Here is a 26,729-nt window from a genome sequence, read left to right as displayed (position 1 = left end):
GTTAATTTATCTATTGTCCCTCAAATTTATTGATATTATGTATAAGCAACACATGATGTTATTAAATTAAGCAATAACATCATAATCATAATCACATTACTGAAATAAAAATAACAATTCAAAATATATATCCTTAGATCTCAAATACTGATTCAGAATAGAAATGAACAAACACAAAAATAAACCCCCCAAAAAAGCTGAAACAAATGTATATAAAAAAAGGTCTGACAAATGGTACCTGATTAGAAAAATCAGTGTAACACAAAGAACTGATAAATTCAATACATATTGAGAAAATCTATTAATTGAACTGGTACTTTGCAAACTGATTAATAGAATTGAACTCATGGCTTCTTATCTGCAAGTATGTAAATTTAAAAAATTGTGGATAACTACACGCAACAGTTATTTTAGATAATTACAACATGATAATCGAGGATGAATGTGATCTTAATGCACCAATTCAAGATGTTGTAGAGGATCCAACTGCAACGACATAAATGGTATTCGATGAAAATCTTTGGTTTGAATAACTTTTAGCTTGACATAAAAAAAAATAAAGGAAAAAAATGTTCATTTAATTTTGAACTCCGTAATGCATTAATAGAGCATTTATGAGAGCAACATAATAATCTTGAAAGTTGAGTATTTATGTAATGTTTATATAATTGTATTTCATTAATGATTTCACTTTTATTTGAATTGTCCATTAATTTGTGTATTATATAATATTTGCTTGCAATTTATATTATTTAGAAATTTAAAATAAAATATAATGTTATATTAAATAAAAAACTTGAAAAAATAAATTTTTATATTACATGAAAATAATATAAATTGATTATTTGGAAAAAAGAAAAAAAGAATTTATATTATGAAATAGAGAGTAAAATAGATAATAGGATCGGAGATGTCTAGGTCTCTCTTTCCAAGCAATTAAATTTGATTGAGACACATCGATATATTGTCCTTCACTACATTTCTTTCCTCACGTTGTTTAATTCACAACATCAATAATAACATTTTTTTTCTTAGGTTTATTTATTATTCTTTTTATTATAGAAAGAAAAATCTATTTCTAAGGAAGACATTTTTTTTCCTTATTTTTAAGAAAAGAAATTTTCAGAGAAAATATTTTTTAAAAATTTGATGGAAAATTTAAAAATATCTTTTAAAAAAATGGTTTCCTCCCTATAATGGTCCACCTCTCTCGATTAGCCACCTAAACTAATGGTCCTTTGCAGGCTTACATCAAAAGTTGTCATTAATGAGTGTTTTCTTATTACCTTGATATTATGTCCACTTGATTCTTTGGGAATTTGGAGTAGTATGTGTGTTTTCTTATTACTTAATGAAATAATAAAATTAAAAAAATATTTTCGACTTATTTTATACCATGAATTTTAAAATTTATTTTTCTTAAATTTTGTGTTAAGTGAAACACAATTAGAGAATATGGCAAAAATGATTCATTATCTTTGATAGTAAATTCGCTTTAAGTATCACACTCTGAGTAGTTTTAGTGCTTTAAATTTATCAATAAGCATATATAAATTAGAACGGAAAAAGTACGTAGTTTTAATTTCCAAATATTTCTGTAATATTATACATACACACAAACCTAAACATAATGTTTGTATCTCTATAAGATATAAGTGTGCATGTTTCCTTTTTTTCTTAGCTTCCAAAATGGAGTATCAACAGTTTCCCTACTTCATCTTTATCTCACTAGTTCTCTTTCTCTCCTCTTTCTTCCTTGTATCTCAAAAATGGAAGAAATCAAAATCACCAAATAAAACATTGCCTCCTGGACCATGGAGACTACCTTTTATAGGAAACTTGCATCAATTAATGAGCAATCTACCACATCGTTCACTTAGAAATCTATCGAAAAAATATGGCCCAATCATGCACTTACGTCTTGGAAATATTTCAACAATTGTTGTATCTTCATCAGAAATGGCAAAAGAAATCATGAAAACTCAAGACCTCCATTTTGTAGATAGGCCACAAATTTTGTCTGCGAGTATCATATTTTATGATTGCACGGACATAGCCTTTAGTTCATATGGAGATTACTGGAAAAATATGCGAAAGGTTTGTGTCCTAGAACTTCTTAGTACAAAAATGGTCAAATCATTTGCTTCAATTCGACAAGAAGAGATATCAAATCTCATATCATCTCTACGTTCCAGTACACCTGACTCATTGATCAACTTATCCAACAAGATCTTTTGGTTTACAAATACTGTAACTTGTAGGTCAGTATCTGGAAAAATCATACATGATCGAAATAAGTTTATAATGTTGGTAAAAGATATTTATTCATTAATTGGAGGATTCGACTTAACTGATTTGTTCCCTTCCCAAAAGTGGCTCCATAATATCAGTGGAATGAAATCCAAATTATCAAAGGCACACTCAAAGGTTGATGAAATCTTGGAGAAAATCGTTAATGATCATCGAGATAATCGAGCAAAAGGTAAGAAATATAATGGTGAGTCTGGAAATGAAGATTTTGTTGATGCTTTACTTAGAGTAATGGAGAGCGAAGAATTTGGACCTCCTATCACAAATCAAAACATTAAAGCAGTCATACTTGTAAGTCTGGTGCATTTTAAAGTTGTAATTTTATTTCGTATTATAAATCTTATTAACTTCGATATTTATACCTTTAATTTTACATGTAGGACATGTTTCTAGCAGGAACTGAAACAGCTTCAACAACAATAATTTGGGCATTTTTAGAACTAATGAAAACTCCACATGTCATGGAGAAAGCACAACTCGAAGTGAGAGAACGATTGGATGGGAAAAAAACATTTAACGATACTGATTTGGAAGGATTGAACTACTTGCAACTCGTTATCAAAGAAACATTAAGGCTACACCCTCCGGCTCCTCTATTAGCCCCAAGGGAATGTAGAGAGGAAACAAAGATTGATGGATACACAATACCTGTGAAAACCAAAGTTCTAGTCAATGCATGGTCGATTGGTAGAGATCCCAAATATTGGCATAATTCGGAAAGTTTTATACCTGAGAGATTTGAGAATAGTACTATTGACTTTAAAGGAAATCACTTTGAATTTATTCCATTTGGTGCAGGAAGAAGAATGTGTCCCGGAATGTTATTTGGTTTAGTTAATATTGCACATCCATTATCCCAATTACTTTACCACTTTGATTGGAAGGTTCCTAATGGAGTTAATCCAAATGATTTGGACACGATTGAAACAGAAGGATTAACAGCCAGGAGAAAGAATGATCTTTATTTAATTGCTACTCCATTTGGTCTCTCTAAGTAAAGACATAGACATAAAGAAATTCCAATTTTATTTAAGGTGATGAATAATAAATAAGGCAATAGTGTCTATTGTATAGTAAAGTAAGTTTTTTTTTTGCATGTATCTGTATTTTCATATTTGTGAACGGTAAACAATGATACATATATATGTGAAACAAATAAAACATTTAGCAATATCTTTTTTTCAGAAATATTTGTATGCCCTTAATATTTATATTTTTAGAATTGTTTCATTCTCCATTGTTAGCTAGATTTTGATTGATCTTTTAGTTTCATATCCAATATGGTCATCAAATTAGTCCCCCTTGACCTTTTCCAAAGTAAATAAAACTTCACAAACCACTTTAAAATTTCAAAACCTATTGGATATAGACATATTATTTGTGATAGTTCGGAAATATATTTGTTCTTTTTTCGAATAATTAATGACACTATCAACATTTTACTCATATTGGATTCCACTCATTGGATAAAAAGTTCACAAAGGTGTATTATATTTAAGGATAATACTGAAACATTGCAAAGTCTTATCATATTTCTTAAACTTCGAACTTAGTCAAACTACATAAGATAAATTGAGACAGGAGCACTTAGAATCAAGAGTCGATCCTACTATTCCAGAGCATCTAACCTACCTTAAGTGGTATCCTGCAACCTTTCTGTACCTTAAGGGACAATTCCAGTGGGAGGCAGCAAAATTGGAGATTCCAGCAAAATAAAGAATCAAGTTTAGCTCGTCCACACAACTTATGAACAATTGAATAACACAAGTAAAATCTATCCATCCACCAAATCTTTGTCAATATTTGCCCATCTAGTAAAATTTATGAATAATTTAACAAGATAGATAGTGTGAATATAGTATCAAGTTGTGCGCATCCGGCAAAATTTCTGAACAATTGAACAACATTTGCAAATAAAACGTGAATTTAACAAGATAAATAGAATTAACCAATGCCCCCAAAACTAATGAATAACACAAGTAAATATTGAATGGAATATAGAGATAGAGAAACGCAGAACATAAAAGATGAGAAACTTCTAATTCCAATATGTCGTCTTATTGAAGAAAATAAAGCCGCCTATATGTAGGCTGAAAACATAACAACGTAACCAAAATTTATGCTAACCTATTCCTAAATAACTGCTAGTTATTCTCTCCTATAAGTTAGGAGTTAGCTACCCAAAGACTAGGTAAAACAAACTTGGTTAAACAGACTCCAAGTATAGTAAAACTGTTAACAAACCCTCCCTTAAACTGATGTTTCTAACACAGTTTACAGATCCAACTTCTTCAAATGAGTAGATATCGAGTATTCTTCTGAACTTGAGAAAACTTTCCTTCTTCAAAGCCTTAGTGAAGATATCTGCTACTTGGTCTTGACTCTTGCAATAACGCAACTCAATTACACCATCATTTGTAAGATCTCTTAAGAAATGATACCTTACATCTATTGTAACACCCCGCAACTAGAAAGAGCTAGAATTAGAAATAGTCATTTTTGGAAAGAATGAAAAATCTGGAAAATTGGTTAAGTTATGTTAAGTTTGAGTTTTGGATCAACTTCAAACGACCATAACTCCTAGCTCAGGATGATTTAGGTGTGCTACCAAATACCGTAGGAAAGATCTTTGATTTATCTTTCCAACACCGCTGAGTTTGCTCAATTTTAAGTTCGTATGAGGGAGCTGTGTCCATTTGAAGTTGGGTTGTCTAGATAAGGAAAGTCAAAACCAGATTTTAGAAGGGTATTATGGTCTTTTCACTACCCAATTATTTAATTTCGTTTTTGGTAATTAAGATGAGGTCTAAACTGATTTGGTTCAGTTTACGTTTCATCAAAAAGAGTTAGGGTTTTGAGAGAAGAGAAAAGAAGAGGAGAAAAGAGGAGAAGAGACAAGGAATCGTCAAGTTCTTGAAGCTAAGATCGTGGATTTCGTCAAGGGATGATCCCTACGAGGTATGTGAGATCACATAGCGTTGGGCTAGTTTACCAACGTGCCAATCATGATTTATTTCAGCGGATTTATGTTCTTGAAGGTTTAGAAATTGAGTTCTTGATGGGTTTGGTTGAAGTTCTATTGAGTTCTTGATTCGTTGAAATTGTTGAGGAGTTGTTGATTCAAATTCATGAAATTAGGTGTCGTTTTGAGTAGATTCTTGCATATTTTGGTTATGTAGTCGAATCTAAGTGTTTGGGGGAAAGAACCAATCGAAACTAGAGGTTTTAGAGTTGAAAAATGACCAAGAAAAATTGGAGTTTTCTGAGCAGGGGTCTGAGGTGCCGCGCCAGCCAGAGCGCCCCACTTTGGGTTCTGAAGTTTTGCCCCTGGAGCGCCGCGCCAGCCAGCATGCCCCAACTTCAATTTTGAAGTTTTGGGTCTGGCGCCCCGCGCCACTCAAAGCGCCATGGATGCCAGGTCTTTTACTTTTTCCCACATCCTTCCGTTCTAGTTCCCTTGTAACGTACCTATGTTTCCTAGTTGATTCCTACATTCTAAGGTACGTCTAAACAACATGAGATCATCAATAACATGAGATCATGGGCCTTGAATCCATAATTCAATTCAAGGGAAGTTAAGAGTCAAGTCAAGAGAAGTTCATAGAGTTTTCCAAAAGTCTTTTACAAACGTTATAACTTTGTTTTAAGACTTGAGTTTTGAGTTCAGTAAAGAGTAAGAGTTGAAGTTCATTTCTTCAAAAGAGTATATGGGGATTATTTATTCCCAAAAGGATAAAATGTTTTCACATTTAAACAAAAGAGGAAACTTTGACTTCCAAAAGAGCCTTTGAGCTAGTTTTTCAGTAAAGAGTAAATGCTTTCACAATTAAGCAAGAGAGGAAACTTTGATTTCCAAGAGAGTCTTTGAGCTAAGTTTTGATAAATTATCTCAAACCACAAAGTTATGTTTTTAAACATATTGAGCTAGTATATTTTGGGAGTAATATTGAGCACCGATATGGGGGAGAGTTCAGACAATTCCCAGCCCCCATAAACCATGTAGCCACCATGGGTAGAAAATGGTCATACTTTTTAGATGATTCCTTAGTGCTTTTTAGCATAGACTAGTGGATCCTAGGGGTGGCAGGGGGACCGGGTCGGCCCGCCCCGGCCCGCGACCGGTCCGAGAACCGGCCCGCCGGACCCGGTCCCGTTTAAAGAAGGGGGATGGGGGATTTTCGGGATAGGGGACCGGTACCGGTCCGGTTCATCCATTGGTCCCGGTCGACCCGGCCCGGATGAACCGGCCGGTTCGCGGGATCCCCTAACAATTTTATTTTATTTTTTTTAAAAAAAAAAATTCTATCTGTTGGGCAACGGCTAGTGGGCCCCCCCAACGGATATTTTGGCAGTTTTTTCCCCCAACCAACACCCCCTACCACCCCCTACCACCCCTACTTTTAATAATTTACTTTAAACCCTCAAGTTATTATAAATACACTTTAACCCACTTTTAATATTATAAATACCCCTCTATCCCTTATTATTTCTTACAAAATTATATATTCTCTCATCTATTTTTTATATTCTTTCAAGTCTCAACTCTCAACTCTCAATCTTAAGTCTCAAATCTCAATATTTTATTTCATTTAAGTCTCATATTATATCATAATACATATATTTCAATTCTAAGTTTTCATATTATATATCATAATATATATATATCTAAGTTTTCATATTATATTTGCTATCAAATATTGGAGTTCCAAATTACAAGTTACAAGTTACAAGTTACAACAAACTACAAGCTTCAAGAATCGGTTATAACGTCTGCTATTAACGCAGACGTTTGGTACATTCGTTTCATAATATTTATATTTTATTTTTCGTCATTAATTTTTGTGTTATTATTATTTTTATATTATACTTTACATATAATTAAATATGAGTTCTAACAAAAAAGATACCGGTAAAGGAAAAGAGAAGGAACCAAGTGTCATTAGTAGATTATTTAATTTTACTAAAAAAAGTAGTAAGGAAAAAAATAAGAGTAAATGTGGTGGTACTTCTAGAGTTAGATTTAATACAAATGATTCTACTTATGTTGATAATACTTCTTATGATATTGATTCAAATGCTCAACTCGATCATGAACTTTTACAACAAATTTATGGTGATAATCCTTATCTTGATGAAAATTCAGGTGAAGAAGTAGAAGTTGGTTCGGGAGAAGATGAATTAGAAGATACACCTACTAGTCCGGTGACAAATGTTCCAAATGAAACTACATATTCAACGGAGCAAAATTATGGACGCCCACCCCTTATACCTCCTACAAGGGAGAAGGTGAAGTATCAACGCCCTAAAACTTCTGTTGTGTGGCAATTTATGACTTTAGATAAGGAAAATTCTATTGCTATTTGTAATAAATGTAAGCAACCTTTTAAACATAAACAAGGTGGAGGTCAAGGTGGGACGGGGGGCTTAAATAGACATTTGTTATCTTGTGTGCCGATTCAATATAAAGAAGCTAAATCATTAGCCAATAGAAAAAAAGGAATTCCAGTTAATGATTTTGATATTAATGTTAATGAATCGGTAGGGGCTTCTAACATGGTTCAAGGAACATTAGATCCTTCTAACCCCGGTGGTCCACTAACACAACGTAAATATAATAAGGAAAGAGATCGTGAAAATTTAGCTAAAATGGTTTCTGTTTGTGGTTTACCTTATAGTTTTCCTTCACATCCCGGTTTTATTGAATATATTCAACAAACTTATAATCCTAATTATAGAGGTTTTTCAAGAAAAACTGTTAAATCTGATGTTTTTGTATATCAAGGTAAACATTGTCAATATCTTCGTTGTGTGTTTAGCATATTAGATTGTAGAGTGTCTATAACTTCGGACATGGGTCGTAGTGTTAATGGACGTGATTATTTAACTGTTACAGCACATTGGATTGATCATAACTGGAATTTACAAAAAAGAATCTTAAGTTATAAAGAATGTGTAGAGAAAAAAACTGGTGCATATTTAGCTTCAAATATTTTGAGTGTTATAGATTATTACATGCTTATAGATAAAGTATTGTCTGTCGCATTAGATAATGCATCTAATAATGTAAACGCTGCTAGTATGTTAAAAATTAGATTATGTCCAATTGATGATAATTCTTTTCATGTTAGATGTGTTGCACATGTATTAAATTTAGTTGTACAAGATGGTATTTCATTATTTGAATGTGGTTGTATGAAAATTGAATATGCTGTTGCCTGGATTTTTTATGCTAATAGACCTGCTAGAATTAGGGAATTTAATGAGCGTTGTGTACTATGTGATTTGCCACCAAGAAAAATTCCAAGACATATTAAAACAAGGTGGAATTCTTTTTACGAAATGCTTTCAGTTGCTTACGAATATAGAGGACCCATACAAATGGTGTTTAATGCTCATAATGCTGACCCATTAGACAGAATTTGTGAAGAAGATTGGGAAGAAAGTAATGAACTATTAGAATTTTTAAGACTTTTTTATGATGCAACAACCATGTTTTCTGGAATTTATTATCCTACTATTTCATCAGTATTAATAAATATTTGTGCTATTTCAATTCAATTTTCTAAATACAAAAATATTGAAAAATTTAGAGTTGCAATTGAAGGTATGATTGAAAAATTTTAAAAATATTTTTTTCCTATTCCTCAAATTTTTTTAACTGCTACTTTACTTCATCCTGACTATAAATTACAAGGTGTGCAGGGACTTGTTGACACTTTTTATAATACCTTAGAAATTTCACCGGAAATAAATCCAACTAGTCAAATGTGTAAGTGTAGCATAAAAGTAGAAGCAAAAATTTTGTATGAAAAATATAGAACTACAGGAAATATTCAAGAAGTTGGTCAAACTTCTAATCCTCAGAGTAAAGCTCGAATTTCAAGTTATATGCGAGATTTTCTTGGTCTTAATTCTACTAACCGTGATGATTTTGAAGAATATCTTAATCAATCTTTAGAAACAGTGGAAGACGAAGATGGCAATGAAGATTTATTAGCATGGTGGAGGAGGCGGAGCGTTGCATTTCCAATTTTAAGCAAAATGGTTCGTGATGTTCTAGCTATTCAAGCTTCATCAGTTGCATCAGAGGCTGCTTTTAGTGCGGCAAGGTTTCAACTTGGCGATCATAGACATTCATTGGCGGAAGATAGTTTGGAAATATCAGTTTTATTTAGAGATTGGGTCAACGCCGAAAGGAGAAATGATAATTTGCCAAAGTTAAGTTCCAAACAAGAAGCTTGGATTAATGCGGTACTTGGATCTAGTGATGATGAATTAGAGTCACAAGAGTTTCTAGCAAGTTTGCCAACACCGGAGGATGTTACCGTCGATATGATGCGACAATTAGAATTGAATTTTAAAGGAAAATACAAATATTAGATTACATCAGAGAACTAATTGAAACAGAACCCTTCCTAGAAGGTGGCTGCGTAAATTAGTTACTCATCTAATATTTGTAACAAATATTAGTTTTACATATGAGAACTTATTGAAACAGAACCCTTCCTAGAAGGTGGCTGCGTAGATTAGTTACTCCACTAATATTTGTAAATTGTAACTTCTAAGTTCTAAGTTGCAATTAGATTTTATTGAATAAATTTGAAGGCTTTATTAAGTCTTTTTTATATAACTATTGTCTTGCATTTTAATTTTAATATATTCATACATATTTACATATATACTAATTTGTTTGAAAATAGTTGAACATAATAAAAAGAGAACTAGCTATTACAAAATTTTATAATAAGGAACAAATGTTAAAAAATGGAACTTTAATACATCAACTAACACCTAGATTATTAAAAAAAAAAAAAAAAGAAGGAAAATTCAAAGTATTGCACATAACGTCCTTTTTTGGGGCCTTTTCTTCAAAATCAAAATTTCAAGTTTAAATTACTTTAAAATATTTAAAAGACAAATTTGAACTTCTCAAATTTGTAATTTCAAAATTGAAAATTGAAAATTGAAGTTTGAAATTTGAAAGTTGAATTTGAAATTTGAAATTTGAAAGTTGAATTTGAAATTTGAAATTTGAAATTTGAAATTTGAAGTTTGAAATTTGAAGTTTGAAATTGAAATTTGAATTTTGAAATTTGAAAACTTAAGCATTATTTATTTGCTAAAAATGTTATTGAAAAAAAATCAAATAAACTAAAAATGTTATTCAATAACATATAATTTCAATACAAATAAATAAGTATATAAAAAATAAAAAATCCCCCGTCCCGTCCCGTCCCGTCCCCCCAAAACCCGTCCCATCCCGTATATATAGTAGGACGGGATGGGACTTATTTTTGTCCCCCCAATCCCGGTCCCCCCAAAATCCCCCCAGATCCGTCCCCCGTCCCGTCCCGTCCCCCTTCGTCCCGTCCCCCAGTCCCCGTCCCCGTCCCCTTGCCAGCCTTAGTGGATCCACTTAGTAGTCAGGTTCTATACCCTTGGCAAGGTATAGGACGGCCCTAGAAGCGTGAGGCAAAACGTTGTATCATCACAATAACTCTTAAGTGATGGTTGTCGATTAGAGAAACTCCCACAACAGTATTTTGTATTTTTATATACATTTCAGAGTTTATATTGTATCTTTGCATACATACAGAGTCACTATTGTATTTCTAAATACACAGAGTTGTTATCCATGTTTTAAAAAAGCTTTTCTTTATATTGCACTTGTTTGTTATTGCTTTATATTGAAATAAGTTCAGTTCAGTTGAGACCAGGTTTGTTCTTTTAGTTCCTTTCAAGCTTATGTCTTGTTTAGATTTCCCCTCGCATGCTCGTACATTTAATGTACTGATGTCATTTGGCCTGCATCTTTTTATGATGCAGATACAGGTAACCAAGATCAGCATCCAATGCTTCGTTGATCCAGTTGAGCATTCAGAGTCATGTGGTAAGCCTTCTTGATTTTCGGAGGATCCTTTTTTTATTGCTTTCAGTATTTTAGTTCATTATGATGTCGTGGGTCTTGTCCCGACATCCATCTCAGTTGTTTAGAGGCTTCATAGACAGTCAGATGTTAGTTCTTTAGTCTTTTCATTTTCATTCTATTATGTTGAGACTTGAATTTGCCTTATTGGTCAGTTGAATGTTCCTTTATAACATTCTAGTTTATTACATATATTTATCTTCGTTGAGTAAAAGTCTTCCGCTGAGTAAGTAAGCCAGGCCAAGGGTTCGCTGGGGGCCAACAATGGTTCTCGAGTGCCAATCCCACCCAGGGTGTAGTCTTGGGGTGTGACATCTATGTGCTTGCTTCTTCCGTGGAATACCGGATTTTTGGACAGTTTGATGGCTGAGATATTGTCGCAATATATGGGAGTAACATAAGCTTGCCTGCAGTGAACTTCCTCAAGCAACTTCCTAAGCCAGATGGCTTCACATGCACATGTTGTTGCAGCAACAAACTCTGCTTCTGTGGTGGATAAAGTTACAATAGTCTGCTTCTTCGATGACAAGAAATGGCATTTGATCCCAGAGTTAATAGAAAACCACTAGTACTCTTTCTATCATCTCGATCTCCCGCATAATCACTATCTGTAAACCCCATCATCAGTGAACTTCCTTCCCTTTTATCAGCAAACCATGACTGATTGTGCCTTGCAAATACCTCAAAATGTGGTTAGCAGCTCGGTGGTGAGATTGTTTAGGATTGTCCATGTATCTGCTAATAAGGCTGACAGCATACATTATGTCTGGCCGAGTTGTTCTGAGATACATCAAACTTCCTACTAGTTTCTTATAGTAAGTTCCATCTACAACCTTGCCATCTGGATCCTTATCTAACTTCAAGCTAGGATGGATTGGTGTACAAATCGGGTTGCACTTCTCCATCTGAAACTTGATCAACAAATCTTGCACATACTTCCTTTGAGAAATGAAGAACCCATCACTAGATTGGATAACCATTGATCCGAGGAAGTAATGTATTCTTCCTAAATCAGTCATATCAAACTCCTTCATCATGGATTCCTTAAATTGCTTAAACATAGCCACACTGATTCCAGTAAAAATTAAATCATAAACATATAGACAGACAATGAGAATATCACCTTTATTGTACCTGATGTAAAGAGTCTGCTCATATGGACATCTCTGAAAACCTTACTACATGAAATAAGCATCTATGCGACTGTACCAAGCTCTTGACGCTTGTTTCAATCCATATAATGTCTTTTTCAATCTATACACCTTGTGCTCTTCACCAATCCTGATATTGCCGGGAGGTTGATCAACATACACTTCTTCTTCTAAGTTCTCATGTAAAAATGTTGATTTTACATCTAGTTGATACAATTACCATCCATTTTGAGACGCCAATCCCAAAATCATCTTGATTGTGTCATGTTTTGCAACAGGCGCAAACATTTCAACATAATGCACACCATACTCTTGCTTGTACCCTTTTGCAATGTCTTGCTTTGTATTTGTCTATATCTCCATTTTCTTTCAACTTTTTCTTGAACACCCATTTTATATCAACGCTCTTTTGACCTTCTGGTAGTGTTGTAAGTTCCCAGGTGCTGTTCTTCTCAATGGAAGATATTTCCTCTTCCATTGCTTTCTGTCAGTTTGGTTGCTGGACTGCTTCATCGAAGCTAACTGGTTCACATTCTGCAAGTAAACAAAAATTACTTATGGTGTCAATACCAGTTACCTCATAATCACTCATCCAAGCTGGTCTCTTTCTCTGCCTTAGTTCTCTTTGAACCCCAGAAGAACTTGAATCTTGATGTGAAGATTCAACCTCTTGTATCTATTCTGGATCATGCTGACTGTTGATTTGTTCTTTATCATCAAAATATGTTGGTGTAAGTTTCTTAGCTTCTCATCCGTCCCACTGCCAAAACTCTTCTTGAGAGGAAATCACATCCCTGCTAACAATAATCTTATATTTGGTGGGATTATACAATTTATAAGCTTTTGAACAATTTTATATTCCAAGAAACACACACCTTTATCATCTAATTTCTTCCTTTTCTGATCTGGTGCATGGGTATAGCAAACACAACCAAAATTTTTAAAATGACTTACATCGTCTTCTCTCATTCCAAGCTTCTTCTGGTGTTGTATCACACACAACAAAAGTTGGACTCCTCTTTAAAATAAGTATACTCCAGTTTGTTGCTTCAGGAAAAAACTTCTTTGGTACTTTGCTTCTTACCAATATGCTCATTACCATATTCATGATTGTTCTATTCTTCCTCTCGCTCACTCCATTTTGTTGCGGAGTTTAGGCTGCATTTTTCTATCTTTTAATGACATACAACTCAAAAAACTTTAAAAAATTATGTGAGTCATACTCACCACCTCTATCCATGCGCAACACCTGAATAGACTTTCCTTCTTCATTTTCTGCTACTGCCTTAAACTTTTTGAATTCTTCAAAGACCCCAGACTTTTCTCCAAGAAAATAAACTCAAGTTTCCCTACTGTAATCATCAATAAAAATTGCAAAGTACCTTGTTCCTCCATTTGAAATTGGACTAATCGGTCCACAAATGTCAGAATGAACAATTTCTAGTACCGCACTTGCTCTTTGTGTTTTACCTCTTGGAAAAGATTATGTGTGTTGCTTTCGATGACACAATATTCACAAAAGATGGAAGGTTTCTGGAATTTTGGAAGACCAGTGACCATGTTCTTTTGTTGAAGGATTTTAAGTCGTTCAACATTTAAGTGGCCATATCAAAAATGCCACAGCCATGCTGCTTCATCAGTTGAGCAGTTAAACATGACTGCTCAATATGATTAAAGTCAAGCGGAAACATTCTATTGGCAGTCATATTTACCTGTGCCACTAATCCAAGCTTAGCATTTTGAATTTTGCACTTCCCATTCTTTATATTCAACTCGTACCCTTCTTCTTGTAATTGCCCAATACTGAGCGAATTAGTCTTCAAGTGTGGCACATAAAATACATCAGAAATTATATGTATTCCATTTTCTTTTGTATGTACTCTAACCTGACCTTTCCCCATTGCTGGAAGTTTTGAGTCGTCTCCAAACCTCACTTTGATTCTAAAAGTTTCATCCAAGGTTGAGAAAGCTTCCTTGACACCAATCATATGATTGCTCCATCCCGTGTCTAAGTACCACTGATTTCTGGTAATCTCCTTCTTCGTTACTAGTAATAAGTGATATCTCTTCCTCTTCTTGTTCCGCAAAATTGGACGATTCACCTCTTTTATTTGACATATTTGTTCTGTATTCAGACCTGTAATGGCAAAATTTATGACACATGTAGCACTCAATATGTGCCTTATTTCTTGCTCCTCCTTTGTGGTTGGTCTGGAAATATTTTCCGCGACCTCTTTCCCTTCTCTGGCCATTGGTATTTGTCTAAGCATCTTTGTATCACTTCGTTTCCTTCTTATCACGCCTACTTGTTGGAGTTGAAACCTGAAGAGCTTGCTCCTCTTGTTCGGGTTGGATCAACTTCTTCTCATGAACTAACAACAAACTTTGCAGTTTGTCCAGTGATAGCTTGTCAATATCATGTGACTCCTCGATGGCACAAACAACAAAGTTAAACTTTGGTGTTACTGATCTCAAGATCTTCTCTACAATAGCTACATCATCTGATTTATCACCTAGTAACCTCATCTTGTTGACAATGGTCATTACTTTTGAGAAGTAATCTGTAATTAATTCTCCAGACTTCATTTTCAACGTCTCAAATTCAGTGCGAAGGGCCTGGAGTTGTTGTCTTTTAGTCTTGGTAGAACCTTGATACTTCCTTCTCATTGAATCCCATATGTGCTTGGAGGTGTCTTTGCAAAGAATTGTCTCCAAGATTGAACGATCCATAGCCTAAAACAAATAGTTTTTGGCTTTTAGATATTTTAATTTCACTCCTTCTATCTCTACCTTACGCGCTTCTGTTGCACCAGCTTCCAATTGTTGTATACCTTCTGAAACTACTTGCCAGTATTCCTTTAATTTCAGAAAGTTTTCCATCAACATACACCAATGGTCATAATGACTATCAAAATGAGGGATGGAAGGTTGAACGAAGTTCTCTGATGACATCAGGAAGAATATAAGTGTTTAGAAAAGTTATGGCTAAAGTCTTCTATACACTTATGTCAGGCTCAGATACCAATTATTGAATGAAATAGAGAAATAGAGAAACACAGAACATAAAAGATGAGAAACTATTAATTCTAATATGTCGTCTTATTGAAGGAAATAAAGCTACCTATATGTAGGCTGGAAACATAACAACGTAACCAAAATTTACGCTAACTTATTCCTAAATAACTGCTAGTTATTCTCTCCTATAAGTTAGGAGTTAGCTACCCAAAGACTAGGTAAAACAAACTTGGTTAAACAGACTCCAAGTATAGTAAAACTGTTAACATTAAAATCTATCCATCCACCAAATCTTTGTGAGCTTGCTACTTGTGATTGATCTTCTTGTTAATTGTGATTGATGCACTTGATATTTATAATTGATATGTTTGACACTTGTGATTGGCATACTTGATACGTGTTGGTTATTGAACTATGACTATTGAATTGTTGTTGTTAAGCCTTGTGAACTATGACGCATTGTGAAATTGTTAGGTTAGTCTAATTTCTATGTAGGTTGTAGTTTGAGGAGGTTTGGTTGGGATAAAAGGAGTAATCATTTTCTAGCTACTTTTTCCTTGTTTATTTGGTTACTTACTGAATACCGTGTGGTTGATACTCGCTCCTTGCTTCTACACTTGTGTAGGTTCTGAGTTCGATACCGTGTGATTGCTTTTCTACTTCTCCTATTTTTGAAGTTTGTCAAAGAATTTTTTAGAGGTAGTTGTTTGTCATCCCCCTGGTTTCTTTTGTTCCTTACCTTATTCTTTGTTCTATTTAAGAATAGTGGCGGAGCTAGAAACTTTGTCAAGGGTGTTCAAACTTTAAAAGAGTAAATAAAATTCTTTTAGCGGAGTGGGTGCACAATTTATATTTTTTACTGATGATTCAGTGCATCCAAATTTAAAAATTAAATTGCATATCATTTAATAACCAAATCATATGAATACCTAAAATTATAAAATTAAAACTAACAGAGAAAAGTCAACCAAAACAATTTTAGCTACTAGTTGAATATACTCCCTCTAGTTCATATTAAGTGAATTGTTGAGACTTTTTTCATAATTCAAAATAACTGAAGTTTTCAAAGTTCAAGCGAATTGTTGAAACTTTTTTTTCCATATTTACCATTTCTTTTAATAAGATTCTTAACTATTTTATAATTTCTAAAAGAATAATTTAGAAATAATCAAAAGAATAATAGTGAAAAAATAATCTTTAATTTTTATCTTTAAAAATAATTTCTTGAGAGTGTGTTATACCTAATAATTCACTAAATATGGATACGGGGTTTAAGGCTAGAAACATAAAGATACAGGTGTGGCTATTTCTATTTATTTTTTTAGAAAAAGTATTGTGTTTAAAAAAGAGCAGGCAAGGATCGAACACAAGATCTTAGAGACTTGAATGATTATGCTTACCATCAAACTAACAACCTTTGTTGTCTCTAAGATTGTTCATTTTTTAATATATCCAAATATTAGAGAATATTTTATCTATATACACAGTCTAATTTTCCGAAGAAGAGTGTTCGGCTGACCACCTTCACTGGGTTGTATCTCCACCCATGTAATTGAGAAACAAAGATATTGAGACTTGTATTTATCTTTCAATTCTGCACTTTTTATATTAGTGACTTGTACACGTGACAACCAGGTTTTGGGGCTATAATAGAATTAATATGTTTTCAGCTCTTATGTTATTCTTGTTTTACTTTCCACATTTCTTTCGTTTCGTTGGGTTAAGGCTGATATGTCTTGGTGGAAATAGACAAATGTCATCACATCCATTTTTGGATTGTGACAATATTTTTATGTTATGATTCTAAAATTACGATACGGATCTAATGGTTCAATTAAAACACCATTTGGAACTCATTGGATTCTTCTGGTACCATTTAATCTTAACAATATCAAAATATCAATCTTTGAACATGTACTTGAAACTCATTTAAGAACTCCCAGACATAAACTAAATATGTCAATCAACTATAAAACACTTTTTGAACCTATTGAAATCATCAAATCACTGATTTGATGTCATTGTTAGTGTAAAGTTTTAATGATAAACAACCTATTTTTCCAGGACAATAATCGTCATCAAGAATGAATCATGGATCCCTCATCAATCGAAATACGAAAGAAATCACATTAAAGGCAAATTGAAGACTATCTGTCAATCAAGGATCTTGACTCAAATAAATTGTAACATCCGGCAATGTGAAATAATTGAAGAGGCTTAGAATTGGAAATTTTCATTTTTGGAAAGAATTTTAAAAATCTGGAAAATTGGCCAAGTATGGGAAAAAGTGAGTTTTTGGCCAACTTGGAACAGCCATAACTCCTAGTTCAGGATGATTTAGGTGTAGTTCCAGTTATGATTGCGAAGCTCATGGAATTATCTTTCCAACACCACCAAGTTTGCTCGATTCCGAGTTCATATGAGTGAGTTATGCCCTTTGGAAGTTGGGCAGTTGGCAGGGAAATCCGTCCGGAAAATTGTAAGGGCATTTTGGTCTTTTCCCTAGCCATTTCTTTGGGTTATATTGAGGTGTTAGACTGAGTTTTGGATCATTTTGTCCCATTTTAAAAGAGTGAGAGTTAGGGTTCTTGAGAGAAGAGAAGAGGAGGAGAAGAAGAGGAGAAAAGAGAAGAAGAAGCAAAGATTCGTCAAGATCGTCGTGGATTTTCATCGGGGGTGATCCCTATTAAGGTATGTGAGTTTATAGTGTTGGTTGGCTCTTTCCCCCACACGCCAAACTCATTTTTTTTAGTGAGAAAAGATTGATTAGGTTTGTTGAAGTTGTTGGTTGTATTTGTTGAAGTTGTGGTTGTGATTGTGTTGAAGTTCTTGTTGATTTTTGGGCATGTTTCCGGTTGTGTTGTGAGTTGAAATCTATTGTATGTTGAGGTATTTATGATTCTAAGTGTTTGGGGCTGGAAACCTTGAAGTTAAGGAGGTTTAGAGTTGGAAAAATGAAGGAGAAGAGTCGGATTTTTGGGGGAAAAGGCTGGGGAGTCGCGCCAGCCAGCGCGCCCCAACAGGGGTTCTTATGTTTTACCCCTGGCGTGGCACGTCTCTCAGAGCGCCACAGCAGTCCTTTTGAGCTCCAAGGGCTGGCGCCCCGCGCCTCTCAGAGCGCCAAGGACGCCAAGTACCCCCATTCTTTTAACACTTTTTCATGCATGTTCCTAGGTATTATACCTATGTTTCATAGTTGTTTCCGACACTCCAAAGTACGTCTAAACATCAAGAATCCCTCCATAACATGTGATCAAACACCTTGAATTCATAATTCCAATTCAAGTGAAGTTAGTTTCCAAGTCAAGTATAGAGTTTCAAGTCAAGCAAAGAGTATAGAGTTTCAAGTCAAGCAAAGAGTATAGAGTTTCAAGCTAAGTAACGAGTCTCAAGTTTCAAGTCGAGTAAAGAGTATCGAGTTTCAAGTTAACTCAAGAGTTTTCAGTTAAGTCAAGAGTTTCGAGTTAAGTCAAGAGTCAAGAGTTGAGTTCATTTCTCAAAAGTAATTAGGGAACTAAGTATTTCCCAAAGAAGTTTATAAGTGTTTTCACATTTAAGTTGAGAGGAAACTGAGATTTCCAAAAGAGTTTTGAGAAGTTTGAGCACCATCTCTTTTTAAAAAAAAGATGAGTTTTTCAAAGGAGTTTCTAAAACATGATTAGTATGACAAATCGAGTATGTCATCAATGTTTAAACAGTATGGTCTCTAGATATACCATCAATGTTTAAGCAGTATGAATATCCCAAGTCATCAATGATCATATTAAAAATATGGTTTTGATTTGTTCTTTTTAGAAAGAGTTTTCAAGTGCCTTTGGGCTAAGTTTTGAGTAATTATCTCAACTAAAGAAAGATGTGTTTAAAACACTTATGAGCTAAAGTATTTTTGGGAGTAGTCTTGAGCACCAAATTGGGGGAGCGTTCAAAGAACTCACAGCCCCCATAGAACCATGTAGCCAACATGGGATTTCTCGGGTCATACTTTTTAGATGACCACGAAAGTTAAGCTAGCGGATCCACTAAGCAAAAGTAAGGTCATATATCACGGCAAGGTATAGGATGGTCCTTGGGCAACGTGAGGTAAAAACGTTGTATCACCACTTAGTTTCATAGTGGTGGTTATCGGTTAGAGAAACTCCTACAACAGTAGAAAGAGCTTGGTTCCTCGATAAGTTCTGCTTAGTATGGATGGGGGTATGGGACTTCATTCATGCATTGCACAAGTAGACTTTGAGAGGAAGCATGGTATTTTCATGATATTATAAATATGATTTTTACGTCATGTTTTAAATAGTTTTACAAGCTTTATATATATTGCATGTGTCTTATTGCTTTCTATTGAGTTCAGTTATTCATGAGTTGAACAGAGCCAAGGTAAGTTCTCTTCTGCATCCCTTTCAAGCTTAAGTTGTTGTTTAGCGGTCCAGCTCGCATACTCGTACATTCCATGTACTGATGCCAGTTGGCCTGCATCTTTTGACGATGCAGACGCAGGTACCCAGGATCAGCATCCAACACGCCGTTGAGCACTCCAGAGTCAGTGGTGAGCCTCCTTGCTTTCCGGAGAACTCGGTTGTTCTGTTCTTTTAGTTTTGTTTTAGTAGGATGTTGCGGGGTCTGTCCCAACATCCATCTCAGTATTTTAGAGGCTTCATAGACAGTCAGTCAGTTAGTATTGAGTCTCTCTTCTATGTATATATGTAAATATTCTATTTTGAGACTCGAGTTGCCTTTTTGGCCAGATTTGTATCATTTAAGTTGTCTTATGACCTTCCATTGCGTTGAGTTAGGTTTTCGCTGAGTTAAGAAAGCCAGGCCAAGGGTTCGCTTGGGGCCAGCAATGGTCTCCGAGTGCCGGCCACGTCCCGGGTATAGGCTCGGGGCGTGACATAAATAATATCAGAAAGCACAAATCAAGGAAGATCACTAAAGGTGTGAATCAAGAATGAATCATATCCCTCATCAATGGAAATTCAGAAGAAATCACAGTAAAGGCAAATTGAAGATTGTCTGTCAATCAAGGATCTTGACTCAAATGAAGAATATTAGAAAGCTCAAAACAAGGAAGATCACAAAAGGTGCTAATCAAGGAAAGCTGAAAGATCTCGACAGCTAACAATAAAGGATACAACGGCTACATATCAATCAACACTCAATCAAGGAAAATCTAAAGATCTCAAACTACTACAATCAACACTCAATCAAGGAAGCTAAAGATTACAAAGAATCGAGGATTAACTGAAGATCTCAACGGCTACAACCAACACTCAATCAAGGCTAATTCTAAAAGGAAAATGAAGATTAGCCTTAAGCTTTATTCTTGGAAAATAAGGATCCCCTGCCTTCTTTTCCAAGGATCAAAATCTCTTGGGTTGTTATCTCTTCAAAGGAAAGATTGAAGACTCCAAACACTATAAAAGAAAGCTCGACTGATAGAAGAAAGGTGTACATGAAGTCTGAATCATCTCACATTCTCTACTCTACTTTTAACAAACACTGTATTACTTAGTTCTACTGTGTAAACAAAAAAGAGAGGAGAGAAACATATTATTGGTAAGGCTTTTGTATTGGAACAAAAAGAGTGAAACTAATCACTGAGTGTAATCAGTCTACACTCATCTCTGTACTCACACCAAAGGTTACAAAGGCTTGGAAAGAACACCCTAGCAACCCAAGGGGACTGGACGTAAGATCCACATTGGATCCCAACCAGTATAAAAACTTTCTGTGTCAATTTTACTTTCCAGTTTTTAATTATACTTTTGTACTAGCTACAGTCGACTAATAAGCACCTTAAGTCAACTACTCAAGACGAAAATCGAAAAAACAGCAATTCACCCCCCTCTTGCACTTTCAATTGGTATCAGATCCTCGTCTCACAAAAATTTGTCTAACAACAGGTGAGAAAAAAATCATGGCACAACAAATCATAGGCGCACTATTTCAAGAAGGAACCTCTCAAACAAGACCTCCCTACTATTCTCATTGGAAAGTGAGAATGGAACCTTCATAAAATCCTATGATGTGAAAGTTTGGAGAGTGATCAAGCTTGGTGACATTCCTATCAGAAAAAAATCAGACGAAAGTCAATCCTCCACTATTCCAATCTTGGAGAACTACACAAATGAACAAATGGAGATTATTCAAATAAACTCCAAAGCAAAAAATATTTTGTATAATGCTATCAGTGGTGAGGAATATGAAAAGATATCTTGTTGTGACATTGACAAAGAGATGTGGGATAAACTGGAAGTTACCTATGAAGGAACTGATAAAGTCAAAGAAACCATCATCAGCTTGCTAGTATATCAATACGAACTTTTTCAAATGAAGGAAGGAGAAACCATCAAGAGCATGTTTACTCGACTGAGTAAGATTATTGGAGAACTAAAAGCTTCAGGAAAAATATATCCTCCCATAGAACATATATGAAGAGTTCTTCGAAGCTTGCCACCTCAATGGCACGCCAAAGTAGTTGCTCTTGAAAGCATGAATTTAAACACCCTAAACTATGATGAGTTAAGGGGAGATTTAATAGCTTTTGAGAAAACTCATCTTAACAAAAAAGGCCAAGAAGATCCAAAAAGAAAACTGTGGCGTCCAAAGCAAATCAGGAAGACAAAGGAGAAGAAGAACTAGCAAAAGATGAAATTGCCTTAATTACCATATTAATGATGGATTCCTTCAGGAAATCAGAAACAATAGAAGAGGAAAAAACTTCGGAAAGGGAAAGTATATCACTGATCAACTAAGAAATGATGGAAAATGTTATAATATGGAAAGTATAGTCACATAGCCAGTGAATGTCCAGAAGCAAAGAAAAATTACTCTAGACGAAACCAAAAGAACAAAGCATTAAGAGCTGGAGTGATGAAGACAACTCTGAAAATGAACATGAAGAAATTGGAATCATTTGCTTCATGGTGTTGGAGACTCAAGCACAGAGGTATGTAATAATGGTAATGATTTGAAAAAACTTGCTAGATCGTGTGTGACAACCTTATAGATTTTTTTCTAACTTTCGAAATCTTCAAACTGAAAAAAGGAATTTGGAAATAAAACTGGAAGTTGGTGCAGTTGAAAAGGATCTCCTTTATGAAGAAATTCACGAATTAAAAATTGCTCTTGAGAATTCCCTAAATAAATCAAACTCTTCCAAAATTTCCTTTAAAAAGGTCTCTAGCAGCAAACATTCTTCAAATGGAAATTACTTTAGCTGCAACCAGTCTTATAAGTCGATTGATTAAAGAACTAACAATAATGATTCCATTTCAAATAATATACTCCTAAATCTTGCAATTATTGTGGGAAGTCTGGACATGTGTCATATAACTGCTGGTTTCAAAATCACAACTCATCTGGATGGGTTTGGAGACTCAAAAGAACTCCAGATAACCTTAACCTTGAAAGACCCAAAAAGGTTTGGGTACCTAAGAGGAGATACTAATCTTATTTTGCAGGAACACCACAAGAAAACAAAAGGAAAATGGTACATGGATATCGGATGTTCAAATCACATGACGGGAGATAAAATTCTGTTCAAATCTATTGCTAATACAAAGGAGGAAACATTCGCTTTGGTGATAACTCAAAGGAACGGTAATTGTATTGGTAAATTTCTTTTAATGATTCTTGCGATATCTCAAATGTTTATCTAGTGACGGGACTTAAATACAATCTATGAGTATTATCAACTAGGTGACTCAAATCTAGAAGTTCATTTTCAAAAGAATCTATGCTTGATAAAAGATTCATTGGAAATAATCTACTACAAGGAAGCAAAAAAAAATGTATACATTCTTGACTTGTAAAAAAAAATGGAGAAACATATGTCTATCTTCAATGACTGATGATCCTTGGATTTGGCATAAGAAACTTGGCATGCAAGCATGAGACTAATAGAGAAGCTAGCTAAAAATGAGCTGGTAATTGGGTTACCTAAGCTGGACTATTCAAAAGATCACATCTGCGACGCATGTCAAATGGGTAATCATACAAGAAACTCATTTTTGGCAAAGATATTGTCTCCACAAAAAACCCTACATCTCCTACACATGGACTTATTTGGACCTACCAGAACATCCAGCATCGGAGGTAAAAGGTACGTTTTGTAATAGTTGATGATTATTCTCGTTTTACCTGGGTTATGTTTTTATCTCACAAGGATGATACTTTAAAATTGAGCTTTTTTGTGAGAAAGTTCAAAGAGACAAAGGTTATTATATTTCATCTATAAGAAGCGACCATGGAGAATAATTCGAAAATAATTTGTTTGAAAAGTTCTGTAATAAGAAAGGCTATACTCACAACTTCTTTCACCTCGATCGCCTCAACAAAATGGAGTTGTGGAACGAAAGAACAGGACATTGCAAGATATGGCAAGAACGATGATCATTGAGCACTCTCTTCCACATAAATTTTGGCAGAGCTGAAAGTACAGCCTGTCATGTGTTGAATAGATGCTTTATCAGGCCCATTTGAAAAAGACACCATATGAATTGTGGAATGGTAAAAGACCTAACATTGGTTACTTCCATCCATTTGGGTGTAAATGTTTTATTCACAACAATGGCAAGGATAATATTGGTAAGTTTGATGCACGAAGCGATAAAGGTATATTTCTTGGCTACTCAAACTCTAGTAGATCTTATTGAGTTTTTAATAAGCGTACTTACAATTGAAGAATATATTCATGTTGTTTTTGATGATTCTAAAAATCTGTTGAGGTAAGAGTAAACACAGATGATGAAGAGAATAATTGTCTGTATCAACTCAAACGGGGATAAGTAGTACTGAATAGTCGACTGTAGCAGAACCTTCAATCGATCCTATAGTCGAATCTGTTCCAAATGAATGGAGAAGCAAACCAAATTATCCAAACAAATTTATTATTGGAAATCCAAGTGAAGGTATGAAGACTCGAGCATTAAGAATAAATGACACACAAGTTGCACTCATCTCTCAGCTAGAACCTAAGAAACTAAAAGAGGCTTTATAAGATGAACATTGGATCAAGGCCATGAAAGAGTAACTAGATCAGTTCGACAAAATCAAGTTTGGACTCTAGTCCCTAAACCTGATGATAAGTCCATCATTGGAACAAAATGGGTTTACAGAAACAAACTGAATGAATCTGGAGAAGTGATCTGCAACAAAGCCCATTTAGTGGCTCAAGGTTACTCTCAACAAGAAGAAGTTGACTATGATGAAACTTTTGCTCCTGTAGCAAGGTTAGAATCTATTGTCTTACTTCTAGCTTTTGCTGCCATAAAGGTTTTAAATTTTTCAAATAGATGTGAAAAGTGCTTTCCTAATGGTTTTATTGAAGAAGAAGTTTTTGTAAAACAACATCATCAGTTTGAAAACCCAAATTTTCCCTATCATGTTTTCAAGCTCTCAAAAGCTTTGTATGGTCTTAAGCAATCACCTCGTGCTTGGTATGATATTCTCAGCAAATTCTTTTGAATCATGGTTTTACTCGTGGAAAAATTGATACAACTCTTTTTGTAAAAAGATCTCCTCTGAGAATCTTATTATTCAAATTTATGTTGATGACGTTATTTTTGGAAGTGCTAATATCTCCTTATGTGAAGAATTTTCTATACTTATGCAAAGTGAATTCGAAATGAGTATGATGGGCGAATTAACTTTTTTCTCGGACTACAAATCTATCAATCTGAGAAAGGTACATTCCTCTGTCAAACCAAATATTGCAAAGAGCTCATTCAAAAATTTGGCATGGAAAAGTCCAAGCCATTAGGCAATCCCATGAGTTCCACTTGTTCTCTTGACAAAGATGATGAAGGTAAGACAGTCGACGAGACTAAGTATAGAGGTATGATTGGGTCTTTACTCTATCTTACTTCCAGCCGACCGGACATCATCTTCAGTGTATGCAAATGTGCTCAGTTTCAGTCTGCTCCTAAAGAATCCCATCTAACTGCGGTAAAGCGTATTATTCGTTATTTAGTGGGAACATCTTCCTTCGGTTTATGGTATCCAAAAGAGAAAACAAAATCTCGAAGGATTTTTTGACACTGACTATGCAGGTGATAAAGATGACAAGAAAAGTACTAGTGGTACATGTCAAATTCTGGGAAAATCATTGATTTCTTGGAACAACAAAAAATAGGCTTGTGTCTCTCTCTCTACTACAGAGGCTGAATATATTACCATCGGTCAATGTTGTGCTCAAATTCTATGGATGGTTCATCAATTAAGTGATTATGATTTATCTTTTAAACCTGTTAAAATTATGTGTGATAATTCTAGTGCTATTTGTCTGTTAAAAAATTTTGTGCATCATTCTCGAGCTAAGCATATTGATAAAAACATCATTTTATTAGAGATCATGTTTTAAAAGGTGATATTGAAATTTCCTTTATTAGTACTGATTTTCAACTTGCTGATATTTTTACAATACCCCTTTTAGAGGAAAGATTTTGTTCTCTTCGTAAATCTTTGAAAATTATTGAGAATCCCTTAAATTGCTGATATTATTGCCTGCTTTAATTATCTCTCTCCGTTCATATTTTCCTGTGTCTCGTTAATATCTCTGTTATTTCTGCTTTTGGTTTGCTACTTTGGTGTGTTTTGGGTTTCTATTGACTATTTGTTTGGTTAATCTTTTTTAAACTCTATGTTATTTCCTTTTTGCTGATGCCAAAGGGGGAGAATTATGATTAAGTATTATTGCTTAAATGTTGCTAAATGCTTGCTATCATTGTCTCTGTTGATTTATGCTGATATCTTGTCTCTTTATTTATTATTATGCAACTGGAGTTCTCTACATAGCAAAGAATAGTCTCGCATACATTAGGGGGGCAGCAAAACTCCCAACATCCACTCATAAGCCAACTATAAACATGGAAGTATTCTACTACATATTGTCATCATCAAAAAGGGGGAGATTGTTAGTGTAAAGTTTTAATGATAAACAATCTATTTTTTCAGAACAATAATCGTCATAAAAAGGAAAGAATAAGAATGAATCATGGATCCCTCATCAATCGAAATTAAAAAAATCACATTAAAGGCAAATTGAAGACCGTCTGTCAATCAGGGATCTTGACTCAAATAAAGAATATCAGAAAGCTCAAATCAAGGAAGATCACAAAAGGTGTGAATCAAGAATGAATCATGGATCCCTCATCAATCGAAATTCAGAAGAAAATCACCATTAAAGGCAAATTGAAGATTGTCTGTCAATCAAGGATCTTGACTCAAATGAAGAATATTAGAAAGCTCAAAACGAGGAAGGTCACAAAAGGTGCTAATCAAGGAAAGCTAAAAGATCTCGACAGCTAACAATAAAGGATACAACGGCT

The 26,729-nt window shown here is 34.4% G+C and overlaps 3 protein-coding genes across 3 annotated transcripts in view; 1 reads left to right on the top strand and 2 right to left on the bottom strand.

Annotated features, from left to right (window-relative positions):
- LOC125834152 (premnaspirodiene oxygenase-like) overlaps positions 1–3,314 on the top strand; it is a 438,006-nt gene extending 434,692 nt beyond the window's left edge. The window contains exon 4 of the mRNA XM_049513345.1: positions 3,195–3,314. Within this exon, the coding sequence (XP_049369302.1) occupies positions 3,195–3,308 (114 nt within the window). The 3' untranslated portion in view covers positions 3,309–3,314. The remainder of the gene's footprint in view (positions 1–3,194) is intronic.
- An 8,545-nt stretch (positions 3,315–11,859) lies between these two features.
- Positions 11,860–12,675, bottom strand: LOC125833890 (uncharacterized mitochondrial protein AtMg00810-like). The gene is made up of 3 exons (XM_049513038.1): positions 12,608–12,675; positions 12,446–12,517; positions 11,860–12,304 (listed from the first exon to the last, which is right to left on the bottom strand). The coding sequence occupies exons 1-3, from the start codon at positions 12,673–12,675 to the stop codon at positions 11,860–11,862; spliced, it is 585 nt and encodes a 194-aa protein (XP_049368995.1).
- Positions 12,676–14,664: 1,989 nt separating this feature from the next.
- LOC125833889 (uncharacterized) lies at positions 14,665–15,117 on the bottom strand. Its single transcript, XM_049513037.1, has one exon. The coding sequence runs from the start codon at positions 15,115–15,117 to the stop codon at positions 14,665–14,667; it is 453 nt and encodes a 150-aa protein (XP_049368994.1).
- Between the last annotated feature and the right edge of the window lie 11,612 nt (positions 15,118–26,729).

Source organism: Solanum verrucosum, unplaced genomic scaffold (assembly GCF_900185275.1).
Source record: "Solanum verrucosum unplaced genomic scaffold, falcon-dt-bn FXZP01000108.1, whole genome shotgun sequence".
Classification (NCBI taxonomy): Eukaryota; Viridiplantae; Streptophyta; class Magnoliopsida; order Solanales; family Solanaceae; genus Solanum; species Solanum verrucosum.
This window is presented reverse-complemented; position numbering and strand designations above follow the sequence as displayed.

What these genes read in the sequence shown, in the direction of transcription:
- LOC125833890 (XM_049513038.1), bottom strand. Translation starts at nt 12,675, where the DNA reads ATGTTTGCGCCTGTTGCAAAACATGACACAATCAAGATGATTTTGGGA. An exon ending in TTGGCGTCTCAAAATGGATG is followed by an intron (nt 12,518 to 12,607) that starts GTAATTGTATCA and finishes CGGCAATATCAG; the next exon opens with GATTGGTGAAGAGCACAAGG. An exon ending in AAACAAGCGTCAAGAGCTTG is followed by an intron (nt 12,305 to 12,445) that starts GTACAGTCGCAT and finishes TACTGGAATCAG; the next exon opens with TGTGGCTATGTTTAAGCAAT.
- LOC125833889 (XM_049513037.1), bottom strand. Translation starts at nt 15,117, where the DNA reads ATGGATCGTTCAATCTTGGAGACAATTCTTTGCAAAGACACCTCCAAG.